We start from the raw sequence: 19,945 nt of genomic DNA, 5'->3' as shown, positions 1-19,945 counted from the left end.
CAAGAGATAATGTCAAGCTTTATAAAAATCATTTAACTAGACTATGCCCATCCAAGACTTTTAGAGATGTTTTGATGAACGTAATTTTGTTAATTGCATATCCAAAACTTACATTCAGTTTGTGAGCGAGGGTGGAGGGGCCCAGAGAACCAGAAAAATGCCACAGCGAATTTACTTGCATTGTAGAACCACAGGATGGAAGTAATCAGCGGTTCCTGCTGTGGGAGATGTGTGCCAACTTCATGTGGTATCAAGTTGAGAGATGGAACAATCCTATATCTGAAGGTCTGTTTTAAGCATATTCATTTTTTGTTGATGAAGCATAAATGTCATCCATGCTTTTAATTGAGGCAACTGGTACACCTATTCTTTTGCCCCTCTTCAGTTAGACAGTTAGACAGCAGCTGCAAACACCAATATTTTCAAAGCAATTAGAGATGTGTGAGCCCAAAGATCCCATGTTTTGGATTAAATTCAAACAAATATGAACAAGACAGGAACAAATAAAGGTCAGTACAACATATGAATCCAGCAGAACTGTCCCTGGATTGATGTTTGAATTCAGTTGCCCTGTTGGTTATAGCTTAATACCTGTTCATCATTCATTTCATTAAATGACCAGCAGCTATTGGAAATGGACCTGGGGCACTCCCTTAAACATCAGAGGCTCTTTGCTTGTTAAAAAGCTGGCAGCGTGTCTTAGGAAGAAGCATGTATGTACCTTTTTTCATTAGTTCGTTTAGGTCTAATTTTTGATCTTTTGAGAATCTCCCCATGGTAACTAAGGTTAAATATTCATATATATGTTTTCCTCAAAAGAGAGAACACAAAGCTACAAACTTAGGGCCAAATCCCCAAGTTTGTTGTTCACATTTTACTCAGTCCTTATTCAGCAAAACTCCCCTTGGAGTCGATGGGAATTTTGCCAGAGTGAGGACTCAGGCAAGGACATTGGATTTTGGCACTTAATAAGGCTGCAGGGTACGTGCTTTCTCACATGTCTGCAGAGTACCATGCACATTGAGGGCAGCATATAAATAAATAATTAAAACTAGAAGGTCTTACTGACACACAAATGTACTTAGCAAAGTTTTCCATATTTTGTAATCCTCCCTGCTGAGGCATATGAGCTGAATGACAATGAAATAATAGAAATAGTCAAACTTTATAGTTTCCTGAAAACTGTGGCCTTCCAGGTTGTTTTTGTGCTAAGCTAACAGCTCTTAAATCTTTACAGCCGAATGAGACAATTCAAGATGGCTGTGACAGTCATTCTTGTAAAGTAAATGAGAAAAGGGAATTTATCTGGGAAAAGCGAATCACTGGCTGCCCTCCATTCGATTCCAGGAGATGTTTGGCTGAAGGAGTAAGTAGTGAAATGGGTCGTGCTTGCATGTTTCCGAATATATTCTGTCATGTTTATGGGGCTTTATATAACTCCTGTATGTGTATTAGGAACGGGTAACTTAAGCTTCTACCTTACACCTCGGCTAAATTGAACCCAAACCTTTTTTTTAGGTTCAGAAAAGGTTGTTTTTTTTTTAATTTTAAATAATACATGTCACAGGCTCCTGCATATCCTGGTTTCAGATTGGACTGTAATAAACATGGGAAAGGCTGATCTTCCAGTATTTCCAGCCCATCCAAAGCCAGGAAGTGCTGGGGACCAGAGGGGGAATGCTGATCTCATGATGTTCTTAGTCCAGTTTTCAGAGCAAAGGGGTATGGAGAAGCATCTGATCTTTTGGAGTCTCAGTGGAACTGAACCTCCAAACTTTGCGTTTCATCCATCACTAAAGTGCATGTGTGCATACAATGTAGGGGCAGATGCTGGCTACTCTTGAGTATGAAGATGGGAGGAGAATGCAGACAGCCTTCCCCTTTGCGTAGGGAGCAGTCTACATCCAGGTGCTTGCACTCTCTTAGTGCAATAACATGGGGAGTGGTAGCACGGCTGGACATGCTAGTTGTGTCCCTCCGCACCCAACCCCTTCTGCATTGCTTGATAATTTGAGGCCATCCTTGAGTTGGGATGTGGAATGCAAGCTATGTTCTTTTAAAGGCTACAGCAGTTGCTGCTACTGCAGGTTTCTGCCTGCCTGTGTCTCTTTCTTATAACACAGCAGTGGGGAGTGAGGCCACAGGCAAGCCCACCCTTTATAGTGGATTTGTCTCATACGTGCAAAAAGTGAACAGTGATTTTGAGATTCATTATTCAGAAAGATAAAAGTCTTTTATGAAATCTGTACTCCTTTTTGCTGTCACTACTGCACATACCTTCATAAACTGGAGAAGAGATATATAAAGGAAAACTATTTGAAAAATAATGGGATAGGCCCAGAACCGTAGGCTGGGAGTGTATTATCTCCCTCTGATGGTCTCATTTTCAAACCAAAGGGTAATAGTTTGCTTTTTAATTGGAAAGTCCCACTATCCAGCTCTCATTTTTTTAAAATACATTTTCCAAATGTATCTTGGACCTAAATATGTTCCTATTCAGCTACTGACTCTCACAGGTTCAGGTGATTCTCTGAAGCAGGGTCAGAGATCCCGGGGTGGCACTGGCAGCCATTTTAAAGAAATGTAAATGAAAATATAATTACATGTGCCCCACTTTTAACCCTCAGTAACACAGAAAGTCATCAGAGTTGTGGCTCCAAAAGTTGGTTTGTACATCTAATGACATTCAGGTGTTATAAGATAATGATGCCCCAAGAGCAACATCAGTTGGTTGTGTGGAAAAACTTAAAAGCTGTTTAATATTCCTGAACTTAAATGATGTCAAATGATAGGAAAATTAGTATTTCTGCAGACTTCTATTATATGTATAACACAGGAACATAGTTCATAACTTCTTATTATAGAGAAACTGAATATAAGTCTGACTATTTTTAGATGTGTGTGTAAATATTGTTTGTGCCTAAACTGGAGCATGTGTTCTCTCTTAGGGTAAAATCGGAAAAATTGACAATACCTGTTGTGAAACATGTAAGTAATTATGCTACAAATAGAAAAGGAGTACTTGTGGCACCTTAGAGACTAACCAATTTATTTGAGCATGTCCGATGAAGTGAGCTGTAGCTCACGAAAGCTCATGCTCAAATAAATTGGTTAGTCTCTAAGGTGCCACAAGTCCTCCTTTTCTTTTTGCGAATACAGACTAACACGGCTGTTACTCTGAAACCTATGCTACAAATGTCTTTCTTTTACAACCTCTCAAAATGTAGTCTACTACATAAGAAGCCATGTTTTACATTTATGATATGGGTACAGTAAAAGAGAGCTAATTCAAAAAATCCAAACAAATGTCAACACTGATTCACATATTTCTGTGACTAAAATCACCAAGTTTGTCTCACTGTGACTTGTGTGGTCATATTATTCATGATTGTTTAGACAACAGCAGGGTATGCCTAGAAAACATTGGCAAATCTCCAAAATTTCACACATTTTAGCGTGAATAATCAGTCATTCCAAAATGTATTATGAATGTTTATTATTCATCATTCATTATTTTCCTGTTGAAACAATTTCAGTAATTTAACCACAGAGCAGGAACAGCTCCACACAAACTGGGTGACCAATCAGTCAACCCGATATTGAATATATAAAGCAAATGTTTTGTGAGCACTCAGTAGGCTTAAAATTATTTAGTAAAACAATCCAGTGAAAACTGAAAACTGAATAATAAATATGGAAGTCATGATCTGTTCATGAATAATTTAATAACCAGAAAATGAGATAAATTCAGAACAAGTGTGTATTCGTAATGCCTAGTTTGACTGGGTCTCAAAATAAAGTTTTGGCCAATCCTTCAAACCCTTAGTCATGTGATCCTTACATAAATAATGCCATTCATTTCAGTTGGGCTATTCCAGAGGTTAGGGTTTATTTGCACGAATAAGAGTTGCAGTATTGTGCAATTATCCCCAAACTAACCTTTGAATATTCCTATGAAGTGAGCTGTAGCTCACGAAAGCTCATGCTCAAATAAATTGGTTAGTCTCTAAGGTGCCACAAGTACTCCTTTTCTTTTTGCCTATGAACATAAGGGCTTTAAATTTGAAACTTTGCAAATAAATTGGTGAATAATTTGAAGTTATTTTAGCTCTTAACAAAAAGACTTCTTTTTAAGGTCAAAATGTCAGCACTTCGTGTGCCCTCTGTTCTCTCTCTTTTATTTGTTCTGGGCATGTGCTAATAAATAAAAGATGGCAAGCACAGCAGACCATCACTGCACAACCATGGTAATTGCTGTAACAATACACCACTTTGGGGAAGTTAACTCCGAGCATTTGCTTCCATGGCCTGTCTACATATCAGTGAGTTCCGGGTTTAAGAAATAAAAGTCAGGAAGCTATTGGGATAATAGACTATCGCTGAATGGCTCACACAGGTAATTTAGTTAAGAGGGCTTTTATCTACCAGGCTTCAGGCAAGGAATTAATATTGAAAATTGTCTATTAAGCCTTACAGATTTCCACATTATACTTAAAAGATTGGGGGAGACTTGTCAGTGGGAAAGGGTTGGGTGTGTGTCAATTTTTATGAATGTGTCAAGATGCTAATTAGATTTTAGAGCTGAAATCTAACAAACTAGATACGTGTTATAGCCAATATAGAATGGAATCCAATAGGATAAGACCTTTCTATTGATTCCAGGGAGCTAGCTTACTAATTTTAACACTGGGTTCTTTTCAGGACACTTGAACACTTTATTAATTCACCCGGCACCAGATTAGTAAACAATCAGCAATTCACCATTCAAGTGTAGACACAGCCAAATTGTGCAAACAATTATTACAGACTAGAGTTGAGGCTCCACAGTTATAGCACGGAACAATGCGAATCACCAAGATTTCTCATTACATTTACTGATGACCATAGAGTTTAAGGCCAGAAGGGACCACCTGATTATCTAGTCTGAGCCTGTGTATCAAAGGCCACCGACAGCACCCTGCACCCATACACTAAACCCAACAACCGAAATGAGACCAAAGTATTACAGCCCACAGGAGACTAGACTATTATGTGCCACAGGCAGAGAACAGGAGAGGCTCAATTCTTTAGTGCCTAACACATTTAGCACACTTCCAAGGATACACTTGTCTTTCAGGCACGTTTAAGAGTGTGGTCCCTGCTGTTTGAATGGATTGGACCAAAAGGTACACATTTAGAATGTCAAAAGCAATTGCTTAAAATTGTTGTTTTAAACCTCTCTTAGGCCAATGTGCTTGGGCTTACAATGGAGAGCATGCATTAGTTAAAATAAAAAACAGGGTTACTTGGTGTCTCGCTAGAGAGTGTAGACATAATCAAAATAACCTGCTGTTATTTATATTAAAAAACAGAAAGGGAAATACAATTTTTTAAATGAAATCTCATCACTTTGTCTTATCCTTTTAAACCTGGGATGTGAGGAGAGTCTTTTCCATGACACTGGTCCTGGCATTCGTCACACTGGGGGATTCAAATTTGGGGTGAAGACAAACTGATGGGGCAAAACAGATTATCTATGATATTTGATTTACAAGGCAAACAGATGTATAGTTTATAGTTGGGGGTGAAAAGATGGTTTGGATTTCTTGGGGTAACAGGCAGTTTGCCTTATTGACCTTCGAGCTCACAGCAGGTTATTTCTAGTTTGCTTAAATTGCATCTTCCCCACTCATCTCTTGACCCACTCACAAAGTGAAGTAGGAAACTTTTCATTAGAAAATAGGATGTTAACCTTGCCTGGTAACTTTTTGGAGTTCTTTTTAGCTAGCTTGGGAGGAAGAAAGAAGTTTTGTCCATATCCAAATTATGAGAGATTCTTGCTTAGGCGATTAACAATGCTCTCATTAGCCATTTTAGTTTCTATTCTTGGGGAGTGGAACTCCCAACTGTAGCTTATCTGTGTGTTCTTAGACAAAGTGTCTCACACAATATGAACCATTTTCTTATTGTCTTCACTTCCTAGGTGGAAACTATTTTGGAATAAACCGAGGTGGATAGCTTTTCTAATTTTTGAGGGCCAGGAGGAATTAATGGTTATTAATCATTCAAGGCATATCTGTTCTCTATATCTCTTACAGACTTTAATTAACAAAGTGGGAAAATATTCTGCACACTGTAAGGAAAATACAAAGAAAAATCCAAGTTCCAAACCATGCTGATGTCCCTACATATGTTTTACAGATGTCAAAAAAATGAATTCACCTCTGTTGGTATAGGGGTTGAAAATTACACCCTTCTGTGCCAGCAGGGGCTACTTTACCCAAGGGAGGGTTCACACCCAGGGAAAGCAGGTGGCATTTGCTCTCAGGCTATCTCTGCCATTAGGTGCTACCAGGTGAGAATGATTTTAAATTCTGACTCTGGTTCCTAAGGAGCATCACCTGTAGAGGGGAAGTACTAAATCAGCTTTGGCCATGCCATCCTCCAACCTGTGCCATGCACTGTTACATTGGCACTGACTAGCTCTGGAGAAAAGCTTGTAGGTGTCTTTCTCCACTGCAGTCTTCTTCCTGGCATATTCTCCGCTCCCATGGGCTCTCCACAGGCTGGCATATACAGAGTCCCTCGTGATAGAGAAGGGATGGGAATTGGTTATAATGAATATAAAGGGGCTTGTTGATTGAGGCCACTTTACACAGACTGACCCTGTGGTTCTCCCTGACTCTGTAGCTCCCAGGCTCACTAAGGACAACCTAGGGTGACCAGATGTCCCGATTTTATAGGGACAGTCCAGATTTTTGGGTCTTTTTCTTTTATAGGCTCCTATTACCCCCCACCCCCATCCCGATTTTTCACATTTGCTGTCTGGTCACCCTAGGACAACCTGTCCTGTTTAGTGTCACCACCAGGTGCTGGCCTCGACAAAGAAGTCATGGAAAGCATTGCTGACTCCCTTAAGGGAAGAGTGCTTTTCCCATTCGGACATGAACCCTCCAGCCAATTAAACATTGGTATTAGAATAATAGCATCGTAGAAATATAGGGCTTGAGAAATCATCAAGTCCAGCCCCCTGTTTAGAGACAGGTAAACCTAGACCATCCCTGACAGGTGTTTGTCCAACCTGTTCCACAACTTCCCTTGGAAGCCTATTTCAGAGCTTAACTCTCCTTATAGTTAGAAAGTTTTTCCTAATATCTAACCTAAGTCTCCCTTGCTGCAGATTAAGCCCATTACTTCTTGTCCAACCTTCAGCAGACATGGAGAACCATTGATCATAATCCTCTTTATAACAGCCCTTAACATATTTGAGGCCACTTTATACAGACTGATATGATTGGAAGGGATTCCCTTCTAGTGGTAAGTGGAAGGAAGGACAGTGACTCTGACATGAGATCTCATTGATGGGGTGGGTTAAAGTGAAAAAAAAAATAAAAAAGGAACTGGCCTGAACTTTCTGTTTAGGATGCAGGAGGTCACTTTTCTTATTCTCCCCAAAGACACTAATGACTCCAACTTAATAAGTGCCATCCCAGTTGTCAGTCATTATACAGTAAGTCCTAATATTTCAACGGAACTACAATTATATATTTAAGAGCAGTCTGTATGCAAGATAATAGAAAAATCACAAACAATCAGCTTGAGATTTTAAAAACCAACTAAAGGCGTTAGCCACATTGCTCTAATGGAAATTAATTGTGTGGTTAAATGTTCTAGTTGGCTTGGAACATCTGAGCCTGTAAATTTACAGTCAAGATCAGAGAGAAGAAAAGCCATCCTTAGCATTTATAGTAAATGCACTGTATGAATACTAACCCTTCAGTCTTGACAATATATTTACCTTAAACATCATTTACACCAATGGTTCTCAAACTTTTATACTGATGACCTCTTTTGCATAGAAAGCCTCTGAGTGCAACCCCTCCTTATAAATTAAAAACACTTTTTTATATAGTTAACACCATTATAAATGCTGGAGGCAAAGCGGTGTTTGGGGTAGAGGCTGACAGCTTGCGACCCCCCATGTAAGAACCTTGTGACCCCCTGAGGGGTCCCGACCCTCAGTTTGAGAACCCCTGATTTACACACATTCCCTCACTCCCTCTCTAACACACCTAATTTCAAAAGGAGCTCTATCTCTGATGATCAGATCTCCTTCACACTACTCAGGCTACTAGCTTTGAGTCAAATGGTAATCTTCCTCTAGTGCACACTTTTCCTTCTTTATCCCATCGCTTTAATTAAATGTCTGTCATGGCCTAAAGATTCATCAAAGCCCCCAATGTATAATAAAGTAATATGTAGCCTGTTACCTATACCCCAGATAATAGAATAATCAATTTCTTGTGGCTGTAAAGGTTGATATACAGGTTGCATAACCTTTCCAGGTCATTCAGCCTACTCAATATAAAAAAAATAACTGTTAAAAAAATAGATTCTGTTCAGTTAAAGGTGCAAATCAAGGTGTTGACTCTGGTCTATATATTGGCGGGGGCATTGGCTGTCTGTGAAGCCATCCTCCCTCTCTGTGGTGTACCAAGGCAACTGAGGTCAACTTGCGTGAATGGTTCCTTGTCTTCAGCACGAGGGAGTTGGTAGCAGAATATTTTCAGGGCTGGGTGCCTTCCACTCTTGTACTTGCTCCCCAACTGCTTCAATAGAGCCTGTTATTATGGGCCTCAGGAAATAGTGCTGGGTTTATCATTTTTCTTAGGCTTTTGCCTGCAGGAGTGAGATGATAGGAAGTGGTGGTGGCCTGGGATATGGTGGTTTGTAGGGAGAGGATGGTCCTTTTCTTTCCACCCCTGAAAGAAGCATAGTTGTGTCTCTGCTATTCATCTTCCCCCCCACCCCCTTCTGATCTTGACACTGTCCATTTCATTCAATTATGTACATGTGACCTAACCTCTTTGAAGGGGGTGTGACTTATGAAATCCAAAATAAATCAACCAATTTGATGTGATTGGCCAATACATCTCTCAGCTGGGAGCAAAGAAACATTGAAGATATGGCGACAGTCTGATGACAGTTATTTTGAAATGGGATGTGTGTCAACTATTGTGACTGTCTGAGTCTGCACTCTGCTTGGACACGTTTTATCAAGCAAAGGGATTAAAGCGCTGAAAGTGAGCTAGCATTTCCAGCCTTGCAGCCAGCAAACACTTTTCACTCTTGTGGAGCTTTTTTCAGATCACTTGTGAAGTGCTAGAAAGGCAGAAAAGCAATAAGGCTGGAAATGTTATCTTGAAAAAGAGATGGGAAGCTGCTCCTTTAGCTGATGAGAGGACACTTAAGTCAAAGGGACTTGGTCAATTTCTTTGGTCAGTTTGCAGCTGACCAACTGATTGCAATGTTCTGTCCGAATGAATGGTTGTGGAGAGGGACAGTACAGAAAGTAAAATATATATTCTAATCGATAAAGAATCAACCTGAGCGCTGAATAGTAGGCTTCTCCCGGTCGTGGAAGATTCACTTGCTAGCTAGAGTTAAAGTAAGAGTTCATCTTGACATGCAGGAATGGTGCTGTATTAACGCTGCAAATGAAGAACTGCTTCCTATGTGTAGAAAGGCCACTTAGAGGCGAATTACCTCCTTTGCAAATCATTAGCTAGCATGGGAAAATGAATAAAGTGGTTGGGCCAAATTATCTTATCATATGTATAAAATCCAGATCTGTACAGGGCTGGTGGGAGGGAAAAGAGAACTGCTATCCAGTAATGACCACAGCCTATGGGCTGCAGTAGCCCAGCTTCATGGAACCAATCAACAGCACTCTGGCTCCTCCCTAAGCCTAACAGCATCCTACCGACAAACACACTCTGCAGGTCTAGTGCTGTATTGCCTTTTATGTGGATTCTTCGTGAGGTGGAGAGGGGGGACAGTCAGCATTTATCCTCTAGTGTCAAGAGCACCAAATGGCAGTTGCTCAGGGTGGAATCCTGTCCCCATTAAAATCAATGGCAAAACTTCCATTGACTGAAGTCAGGCTTTTACCCTCCAAGTCCAGCAATGGGAATGGAGAATTTAACCCCATTATTTTCATGCCGCAAAATTGAACATACATCTCAGAGTAAATTTCCATAGGAAATAACCCTGTCAGTCCATTTTGAAAGCTGGTGCTGACAAGGGGAAGTTTCAATCCAAAAGTCATTTCTGATGTTCATTTCTTGACACCCCTTGGAACTGCACCTTCTTATGCCAGTGATGCTAAACGTAGCACAGTGTTTATTTCAGTGAAAGAATGTGATCCCTTTCTGCAGTATATTCCCTGACTCTTGAACTTGGGGGCCAATCAAGACGGACAACTAATGACTTATCCAGTTGTGAGTTAATGGGAAAGGGGTGTGCTTTGCTGGTTGTAACTTATTATGGGCCGGTCTAGACTTAAAACGGTGCAGTGGCGTAACTGCACATCTTTTATTTGTTAAAAATAATCCATCAAGAATCCTATTTGGGAAAAAAATAACAGGACATAGATTTATAATAAATATTATTCAATGGAACAAGGGCCAGGTGAGGTGCTATCCTGGGGCTTTAACATATTGCTGGTCATTCAGCAAGGCATTCTTTTACTGTTGTTGTTTCTGATTAGTTTATGCAGGAACTCAGCGGTATTCTATGGAATTTTAAGGCTGCAGTACGGTATATTCACAGTACCCTGTGTTAATTACTGCATGGAAACATATCTACTTCTTTTACGAGGGGTCTTGCTAATAATGGCATATGGCCAATGGCAAGTTTTGTGTGTACTAAACAGAGAATGGTGCCAGAATGTTTTTTTTTTAAAAAGTCTTCAACCGTTGGCAGATTCCCCTTCTTTCTTGACTTGGTAGGTATAGAAGCAGAATGCAGACAAGTAAGTTCCAGGCTGACGTATCTGAATATCAATGGCTGTGAGGCTGTAGATGGAGTGCTTATTTTCCAGTGTGAGGTAAGAAAAATCTATTTCCATTTTGTCAGTACAGAACTGTGGCAAAACACGACACACTTTCAAAGGGAGTGGTTTGCTACATTTTTGCATAGTAGGAAATCACAGTGCTATTTCCCTCCTCTTGCTAGGTAAAGGTATGACTCTTTCATGTATTCAGCCCTTGCTGCTCAAAGCCAAGGTAAATGGCCTTTGCACAGGGTATCTCAACAAGGTTTGTTGAAGGGAATTAATTTGCTTCTCTATTCCACCCAAGGGCAAGTCACTGGCTCTTCACTAGTTTCCATTCCACTCAACAGAATGGAACATTGACTTCTGTCTCTGCACCAGTTATGCAGGAGTTTCAGCTGTGTACATTTGATTCCATTTAGTCTAACCTGATTTTCCCCCTGTTTGGGGCTAATAAGAAAACCCACTTCAGAATACACAGAAGCTCCATTCCTGTTGCTTCTAGTTCCTGGAGAGACATGTGGGTATTAAATTGCCCTGCTGGGATCTTCTGCACTTAAATGAATTTCACCCTTAATTTTAAGGGGCCCAGTTTTCAAATCTGTGACCCTAAGGTTAGGCACATAAATCCCCCTCTAGACTCCTAAGTCAACACATCAATTCCTAAATAAGTATTTAGGTGTCTAACATGTAAGCACCCAGGTTTAAAAACTGAGCTCTGTAGGATTTGATGTGACTTCAGTATTTGAGCCCACACACTGTGCTCTTCTGCTCCACATATCCCATCAATTTCCATAATTTGAACAAAAGTGTAATGCCACGGGATTCTCCTCCCCATCACTCTGCTCATGTAATACAGCAGATACAATCTGAAACAGGAGCAGAACATTCCTTCCAGATGTCCCCTTCTATCTTTGATAGATGGCACTGGGAAACAAATGAGAAGCTCGGTTCCCAGGCTGGCTGCAACAGAATAACTTCCCATTCTGTTTTTATTATGCCTGAATTTTTCCTTTAAACCCCACTGGGATTAGGGAGGGTAATTTCTTTTATCACCTTCTCATAGGGATAATTTCTTTAACTGCTGTAGTTGCCAAACGGAGCATCTTTCTCCTTTCTGTGACCAGCTGGAAAGGGGTGGAGTTGGGTGCAGTGACTCGGGACCAGGTGCCCCAGAGTCTTCAAGGTTCTCAAACCGTAAAACCCTTAAGGGAAGAGGACATTTCAACAGTTCAGAAATGCTGTCCAATACTTGCTTAACTCCGAAATAAGAAAACTGCTGCATTATCATCTCTGTCCACTAAGTCAGTGGCTATTTGGGTCTTGTGGCTATGAAAGATCCAGGGCAGATTTCCTAGTGTGAAGATTTTAATTCAGAAAACTGGCCATATTTTATTTTGGGTAAACACGTGGGCCCAGAAAAAGGGACTTAAGCACTGTGATGCTCAGTGTCACAAAAGCTAACTTTTAGGTGCCTAGAAAAATCACAGGAACAACACTGATCCACAAAGCCTGAGTTAGGTGCCTCGGCTCCTATACAATACATGGGGAGAGATAGGCACCTTAGAACGTGATCCACAAAGCCTGCAAACTAGGTGGGGAGCTGCCTAAGCTAGCCCATGGGAGACACCGATGACAAGGGTGTATGCTAAGCTCCATCCCTCTCTTGGAGATTAGTGCCTAAGTCTGGGCTGCAGGGGGGCACCTGTTTCTGTTTATGATTCACAAGCCAGGGAAGATAGGCATTCTGCCACCTAAGTGATGTGCAGGTGTGCTCAGAGGCTGCCTATCAGATCAATTGGAATTGGGCAATGCACTTATGAGCTCCGCTCCTAAAACCTCTTGTTATTGGTAGAGCGGAATCACTGTTGCTTTTCATCTCAGAAATGCTAGCAAGTGATCCTTACAAACCTGTACATTAAGACCTATACAATGGTTTAGAAAAGTACAAGCTACCATGTAAATTGTTGTTGTGCTTGTAGCCCTTCCTGAGGGAAACCCACCATGGATTTGATTGCACATAAGGACTTAGGAAAACTAAAGTGAAGACGACAGAGTTTGGGCTGTTTATGATTAATTTGGTTTGGTTTTACATATTGTAAATAATAGAGAAACAGAACATGGATAGCTGCTAATGTACAAAATAATGGTATGATACAACATGATCTGTATCCGTTAGGGAAACAGGCAGAAGAATAAAATGTAACAAGGATAAGCACGAATGGCTGCACAAGTATTTGTTAGAAATCAAAGAGGCGTATTCAGTTTGTGGGTTTTTTCATTATGTTTGCGATAAATGCAATTGAGTTGTGTAGAAACAGTATTGTACAGATGGAATCAAAGAAATATTTTTTCCTCTTTATGCAGCACTGGTAAAACCGAATACTGTGTAGAGGTGGTTGGAGAATTTTTTTCCAGAAAATTGTGATGAAAATAGAAAATAAAAAATAATTTATAAACATTTTCATTGGCTAATTTTGACTTTATAAAAAAAACCCAGAAACATTTTCATTTTTTTGACAAAAAGTCAAAATTCAACAACAGAATACCAAAATTGTTTGGCCAAAAATGGCTGAAAACCAATCCTTGATTTTCCACCCAGAAACCAAGAGCTTTTGTGGAAAAATCTGACACTTTCCTTAAAAATTTTCATTTAGTCAAACAAATTTAAAACAGCTGCAATACTGTGTACAGTCTGAGTTGCTGTAATAGAAAACAGATATAGAGAAACTGGAAAAATGTGGAAAAGGAACTAACGCATTTGGAGAGAATGGTGTGAGGGAAGCAATGAAGGTGATTAGGGTGCAGGGCAACAGGAGTTATGGATGTTCTAGAAATAAATGAATCAGAAGTAAGATGCCTCTGGCCTGTCTTGTACTTTGAAGTCCACAATCCCCTGTTAGATCAGGCTTAACACAATTCTTTTCAAATTTTAAAGACTGTTGTAATAATGCTGCCCAAAGCCCCACTACTATTGTTTCCTATTGTTATCTGGGACTGTCAAACTTACCACAATATTGTAAACATTCTAAGATATTTTAGTGAATGAGCTTGTTTGTGTGACATTAACTGTTGCTCAGGATTACCTTACGCGTGTAAACACGTCAAGGGAGATGGGAAATAATATTTTGGCATTTGGCTGAAAACATGAAGCATGAGACCAACAACCAATGAAGACTAATCAAATGAATCCATTCCAAAGTCCTGGCAAAAACTTCCATTAGCTTCCTTGGGGCTGCTTGGATAAAACGGAGAGCAGATTTTGGACCTTTATCAGAAATCTGTGGAGTAAAATATCATTTGGCAAGATTCAAACTTTGTATCTGTTTCACTTTCAGGGCAAATGCAGAAGCAAAACTAAGTACTCTATTGAAATGAATAGACTTGAAGATGAGTGCACCTGTTGTTCAGCTACTCAGACAGTTCCGGTGAACGTCCCCCTGCGCTGTGCCAATGGCACAATGGTGCAGCATGAAGTACCATCCGCAGTGGAGTGCGAATGTTTCTCTCGTCAATGTACATAGTAAACCTTTCCAGAAGCTGCTTCATTTAACCTTTATTTTTAATGGCCAAGGAATTTACCATGCAAATCTCACTTTCTTTATTTAGACTGTTTTCTTCCAAATGATTCTGTCCATTGCACTCATTGTATCAACATACCAAACAATAGAAGTAAAGCTTATTTAAGAGCATTTTTTGACTGTTTTACTTGGGCTACTGTGACCTGTACTGTGTCCGTTCTTTCAAGGGATGTCACTCATTTAAGATCAAAGTTACCTCTGTTCTACATAAATTTGGTTTCCCCTCATTTTTATCACTGAAATATTATTTACCTCAAAAGAAAGAAAATGAACATGAAAATATGAACCAGAGCTTACGGCAGGAGTTATTTACACCGAAGGAATGAATCCCATGGTATTTCAAGTTTCCTGACCAAATAATTTATTTGTTTCCCTCATATTGGGTCTTTGCCACACATTGTGTCTCACTTTTAGGCCTCAGCAGCTTGAAAGGTATGATGGGATACCTTAGAGAGAAAGATGATAATGTTCTCAGCAAACTGAAACATAGCTGACTATGACTCAGTCAGCCAAGTATCACTTTGCAATGTGTCTACAAATGAATGCTAAAGAGACTCCTTAGTGCTGGTGGAAGGTGCTGATTGACATCCTTGAAGTTCTCTATTTATTCATAGGCAGTGCAAGCATCCATTATTCCAGAGAGAGACTGATTCTGGTGATGGGATCCTCTGCTCCAGTTCCAAATCAATTCACATTGATCCTCTAGATCTGTCTTTGCCTCCCCGCAAATCCATCACTGGTGTTTCCTATCTAAAAGATAACTACAAAGCATTACCCCATAGTAGTCCTGGTTTCCCTAATCAAAAAAGCCCCAACTTCCTTGTGAGTCAACCATCATATACGTTTTTTGTCAAGTCTGCTTGTCTCAAGATCTATTCCCTGAATGGCAAAGCTTTCCTTGTCCTGTTCTGTGTTCACTAATATACATACTGGTTAGCATATAAATATGTACCATGCTAATATGTATTATCCACATCACATCTATCTATTATATATTAGATAGATAGATATGGTGTAGGCCAATTACGGTGTAGTTAATGTATGCCTATATATATTGTGATACAACGTGGCCAGGGAGCAGAGTTAGAATGGTCTTATTGGGTGCTGGGAAGTGGGTGGGCGTAAACACTAAGCTAATTAGGTGTGGTTCCCTGTAGACTAGGGGAGATTACTACAGGTTAATTGGAGCATCTGTAGCCAATTAAGGTCCTGTCAGGAACCTAATAAAAAAAAAACAACCCTGCTTCAGGAAGATCGGGGGAGGGAAAGCTGGAGTTTGGAGGTGTGTTAGTGAGAACTGAAAGACCAGTGAACTGGAGGAAGGGAGACTCCCTCCCCCAGTGTCAAGGACTGGGGGTAACCCTACCCAAGGGGGAAGAGGGTAAGAAACCCGCAAGGGCAAGGGCTGGGGCTCAGGCTCAGAGTGAGGAGCAAACCCAGACCCCTTCCCTCCTCTACCACCTTCCCAGGCCACTAGCAGGGCCCTTGGTATCCCAAGAACAGAGGCAAAGGGTGGCGTCATAGCCCCCCTACCAAGAAAATCATGGGGCCCACCATACCACCATTGGCCAGTGTGTGTGTATGAGCGTGTTGTTACACAGATAAAACTACACAGGATCGTCTCAGGACAAGACAAGATGTCATGTTTATTATAATATCACCATTTGATTTATGACCAATAACTAACACACACACACACACACACAAAATGTTCTGAAGCTGCTAGATAGTTACCCGTCCTGAATGTAGCTTGAGTTTGTGGTTTGATTTCACAGCTTGGGATTGTAGTTCGTGGTGGCTAACTGGCTAGGAAAGCTGGGCACAAGGAAGAGCTGGGTCTCTGCTGGGCACACACCGATGCGCCGTGATGGTGGCAGTAGAATGTTACCCTCCGAAGTCTTCCATCTCACTTATCCTTTTTGTAGGCTTTAGTTTGAATCCAGAGTCTATAGTTTTTGCTGTGTCACGCTGCCTCTGGGTTCGGTGTGATTGATCACCCGTCAGTTGCAGACATAACTTTCAGCCTGGGACCTGGCTTTGATGTTTCTTCAGTTGTGCTTTTGTTCTTTTCTTTTTAGGGTGGACTCTTCTTGCTTTGTCAGGGCTGTTATCTGCATCTTCAGCTGTTGGTGTTTACACTTTATTTCATCAGGACAGGCTGGGGCTGGAGGTTGATTCCCTCATCCATACATACCCCATTCACACATCTAAACTACACAAATAAGATTACATCAGGATTTTGCCAAATGAAGGTTGCAGCAGGGTTTACAAAATGGAGTGAGCATTTTAAAATGGAGTTTGAGTTACAATATGGACAAGTGTAATGAATGGCAAACAGTGAGCAGAAGTTATAAGTGTTGAAACAGTGTAAGTTTCAGTGATTTAAGCAGCAATTGGATTGAAAGTGAAACTCAATTAGCCAGTTATTGGGGTAACTGGTTTTATAAATGAATGTTGTTTCATTCATAAAACTTTGTTTATGAAGTTATATTAATAAAGTGAACAATTAAAAACAATTTCATTGATCAGGTCTACATTGTATGCCTATATGCATGCATAATGCATATATAATGCATGCATTATAGGGGTGTGTGTGTGTGTGTGTGTATATATATATACACACACACACACACACACAATATTTGTACTTCATCTTATTGATGCTTAATGCATGTAACAGTGATATGGCCTAAACTGGCCTACACCATAATCCTGTTCACTTATGTTAAGTATCCCATAACTCACATTTGCAGAAGTAAGCATTTGGCATAAGTGGATAGAAAAGTGTCGAAATCAAGACACATACATACAATGTCTTAACACAGGGGCAGGCAAACTTTTTGGCCTGAGGGCCACATCGGGTTTCTGAAATTGTACGGAGGGCCTGTTTAGGGGAGTCTGTGCCTCCCCAAACAGTCAGGCATACTCCCGCCTTGCGTCTCACCCCTGATGGCCCCCCGCCCGGGACTCCTGCCCTATCCAAACCCTCCTGTCCCCTGATGGGGCCCCCCCCAGGACCCCTGCCCCATCCATCCCTCCCTGTCCCATGATTGACCCCAGGCCCCTTGCCCCTGACTGCCCCCAGCTGCCCCATCCAGCCCCTCCTCTCATTCCTGACTGCCCCACTGGGACCCCTGTCCCATCCAACTACCACTTCTCCCTGACCGTCCCCCCTGGAACTCCTGCCCCTGACTGCCCCCTGCCACCCCATCCAACCCTGCCCCTTCCTGACTGCTCCCCCGGGACCCCTGCCCCCATTCAACCTCCCTGTTCCCCACCCTCTGACCGTTCCGGCCCCTGCCCACCACCCCGAACTCCCCTGCCCTCTATCCAATCCCCCTGCCCCCTTACCGCGCTGCCTGGAGGACCAGTGGCTGGCGGCGCTACAGCCGTGCCGCCCAGAGCACCAGGACAGGCAGCCATGCCGCCCGGCTGGAGCCAGCCACACCACCGCGCAGCACAGAGCACTGGGTCAGGCTGCAACTCTGCAGCTGTGCTGCCCAGCAAGAGCTCACAGCCCCGACGCCCAGAGCATTGCGCTGACAGCATAGTGAGCTGAGGCTGCGGGGGTGGGGGGACAGCCGGGGAGGGGTCGGGGAGCTCAGGGGCCGGGCAGGAGGGTCCCGCAGGCCGGATGTGGCCCATGGGCTGTACTTTGTCCACCTCTGTGCTAGACTCATTGTTGCTTTTGGATACCCAAATACCAAGTCATCAAAATCACCTTCTTCTCTCTTTGACTAGAAACAAGACCTTGTCCTTTCCTCTCAGAGGAAGATTAGGCCCCAGTGATCCATGCATTCAGCACCTCCAAGTTGGTTTTACTGCAAATCGCTATCTGGGACTGAAGGCAAAGGCCTGTGGAGAAGCTGTAACACAGGGCAACATCTCTCTTAAGTGGGACGGGCCAAAGATCACATGTAACACCAGTGCTTTGCAGTCTGCACTGGCTTCCTGTTCGTTAATCAGGCCATTTCAAGGTACCAGTATGGCCCTTTTAGGTTCTTAATGGGCCTAGCTTGCCTTTAGAAACCACATCTTCCACCATATCATGACACAGGAGCTATGACTGAACAACGTAGGACTGATGACAGAGCCCAGGGCCTAACTGACTGGCCTGTTCAGCTGTGGGTTACAAACTCTGGAACACCAGACTGCCAGAGATCAGGATCAGTCCAAGTCTTCTCCCATTCAGAGTAAAATCCATGACTCCTGACTTCCCAGATAATGGAATGGAAGGAGGAGCAAACATCAGATGGAACATTAGGCAGCCAGGAATCTGCATGACTGAGAATTTACAGCGGTGTCAGCATCTGTACAGGAGCCATGGAGCTCCAATTGACAGAGGCCACCCATTTCAATACACTACAACGTACTTACCCATATAGAATATCAGGATTGGAAGGGACCTCAGGAGATCATCTGCTCAAAGCAGGACCAATCCCCAATTTTTGCCCCAGATCCCTAAATGGCCCCCTCAAGGATTGAGCTCACAACCCTGGGTTTAGCAGGCCAATGCTCAAACCACTGACCTATCCCTCCCCGTATGAATTTTGCATACCAGGAGGTAAGACCCAAGAAGGAACATAAGGTTTGAAAATCTGTTAGAGGAGGAGCATTTGAAATTGCCAGGATATGATCTGGATCAGGTTTTAGTCCAGCCTGTGAAATTGTATGCCCCAGAAAGGAGAGTTCAGTTTGTCTAAATTTGCATTTGGACCGATTGAGCTGGAGGCCTGCTGCGCCGATGCAGTTTAGTGCAGACTGCAGTTTATTGTCAGACTAGCCAATATTTTTCAGCCAAGCCCCTTCAGCCCGTAACTCTGGTTTTGTTGTTCGGTTGTGGTGGTATAGCCACTGTCTGCAGCAAACAATTACACTTTAAAAGGTCATGAGAAAATACTACACTGCCATTAAACTGGGAGGATAATGCATCAGTACGCTTCACCCTGCAATAAATCCCCATGGTCCCATCTCCTAAATAGCTCTCAGGGCTAAAACTTTTCACCTGTGTAAAAAAAACCAACAAAACAGTCTGGTCATAAAACGGACATTTCAGGTGTGAAGAGAAGTGGGTCCAACTACAACCTGGATGTCAGTCACCATGTTCTCTACATAGGGTGCATTTGGACTGTGGTATCTAGCAAAATATCCATGTTAGAAATGGGCTAGCCATGTGGTTGTGTCATAGAAGATGTAATTAAGGTTAATTTTGAACAGTCAGGGAGAATGTCTTAGTGGCTTCTTCTTCCCAACCTCTGAAAATCAGTGTCCTGCTGGTCCTTTTCCCATGCATCCCTTCCATGTAGTTAGAACCTGCCACCAGGAAATTCCACCATACAATCATGGGGAAACGTCCCAGCAGCTCCAAGTCTTTCCTACCCTACTCAGAAAAGTGAGAAGTGTCCCAGAGGTACCTCTTCCACATCCTACATTTTAGAGCACAAGGTATGTCTACACTGCAATCAAAGACCCTTCAGCCTGGCCACAGCTAACCTGGCTCAGCTGACTCGGGTTCTCAGGGCTTGAGCTGTGGGGCTATAAAATTGCAATG

General features: G+C 42.0%; 1 protein-coding gene across 2 annotated transcripts in view; it reads left to right on the top strand.

The window, feature by feature from the left end:
* Positions 1–14,505, top strand: part of VWF (von Willebrand factor) — a 231,676-nt gene extending 217,171 nt beyond the window's left edge. For both annotated transcript variants that reach the window (XM_084624575.1, XM_084624574.1), the window contains exons 48-52: positions 187–285; positions 1,238–1,366; positions 2,949–2,988; positions 10,770–10,867; positions 14,152–14,505. In XM_084624575.1, coding sequence (XP_084480701.1) covers positions 187–285; positions 1,238–1,366; positions 2,949–2,988; positions 10,770–10,867; positions 14,152–14,337 — 552 coding nt within the window. In that variant the 3' untranslated portion in view covers positions 14,338–14,505. The remainder of the gene's footprint in view (positions 1–186; positions 286–1,237; positions 1,367–2,948; positions 2,989–10,769; positions 10,868–14,151) is intronic.
* The last annotated feature ends 5,440 nt before the right edge of the window (positions 14,506–19,945 follow it).

The sequence above is a fragment of the Lepidochelys olivacea genome (assembly GCF_965140295.1).
Source record: "Lepidochelys olivacea isolate rLepOli2 genome assembly, chromosome: 1".
NCBI lineage: Eukaryota > Metazoa > Chordata > Testudines > Cheloniidae > Lepidochelys > Lepidochelys olivacea.
The sequence above is the reverse complement of the archived record's forward strand: the minus strand, read 5'-3'. Positions and strand labels throughout refer to the sequence as shown.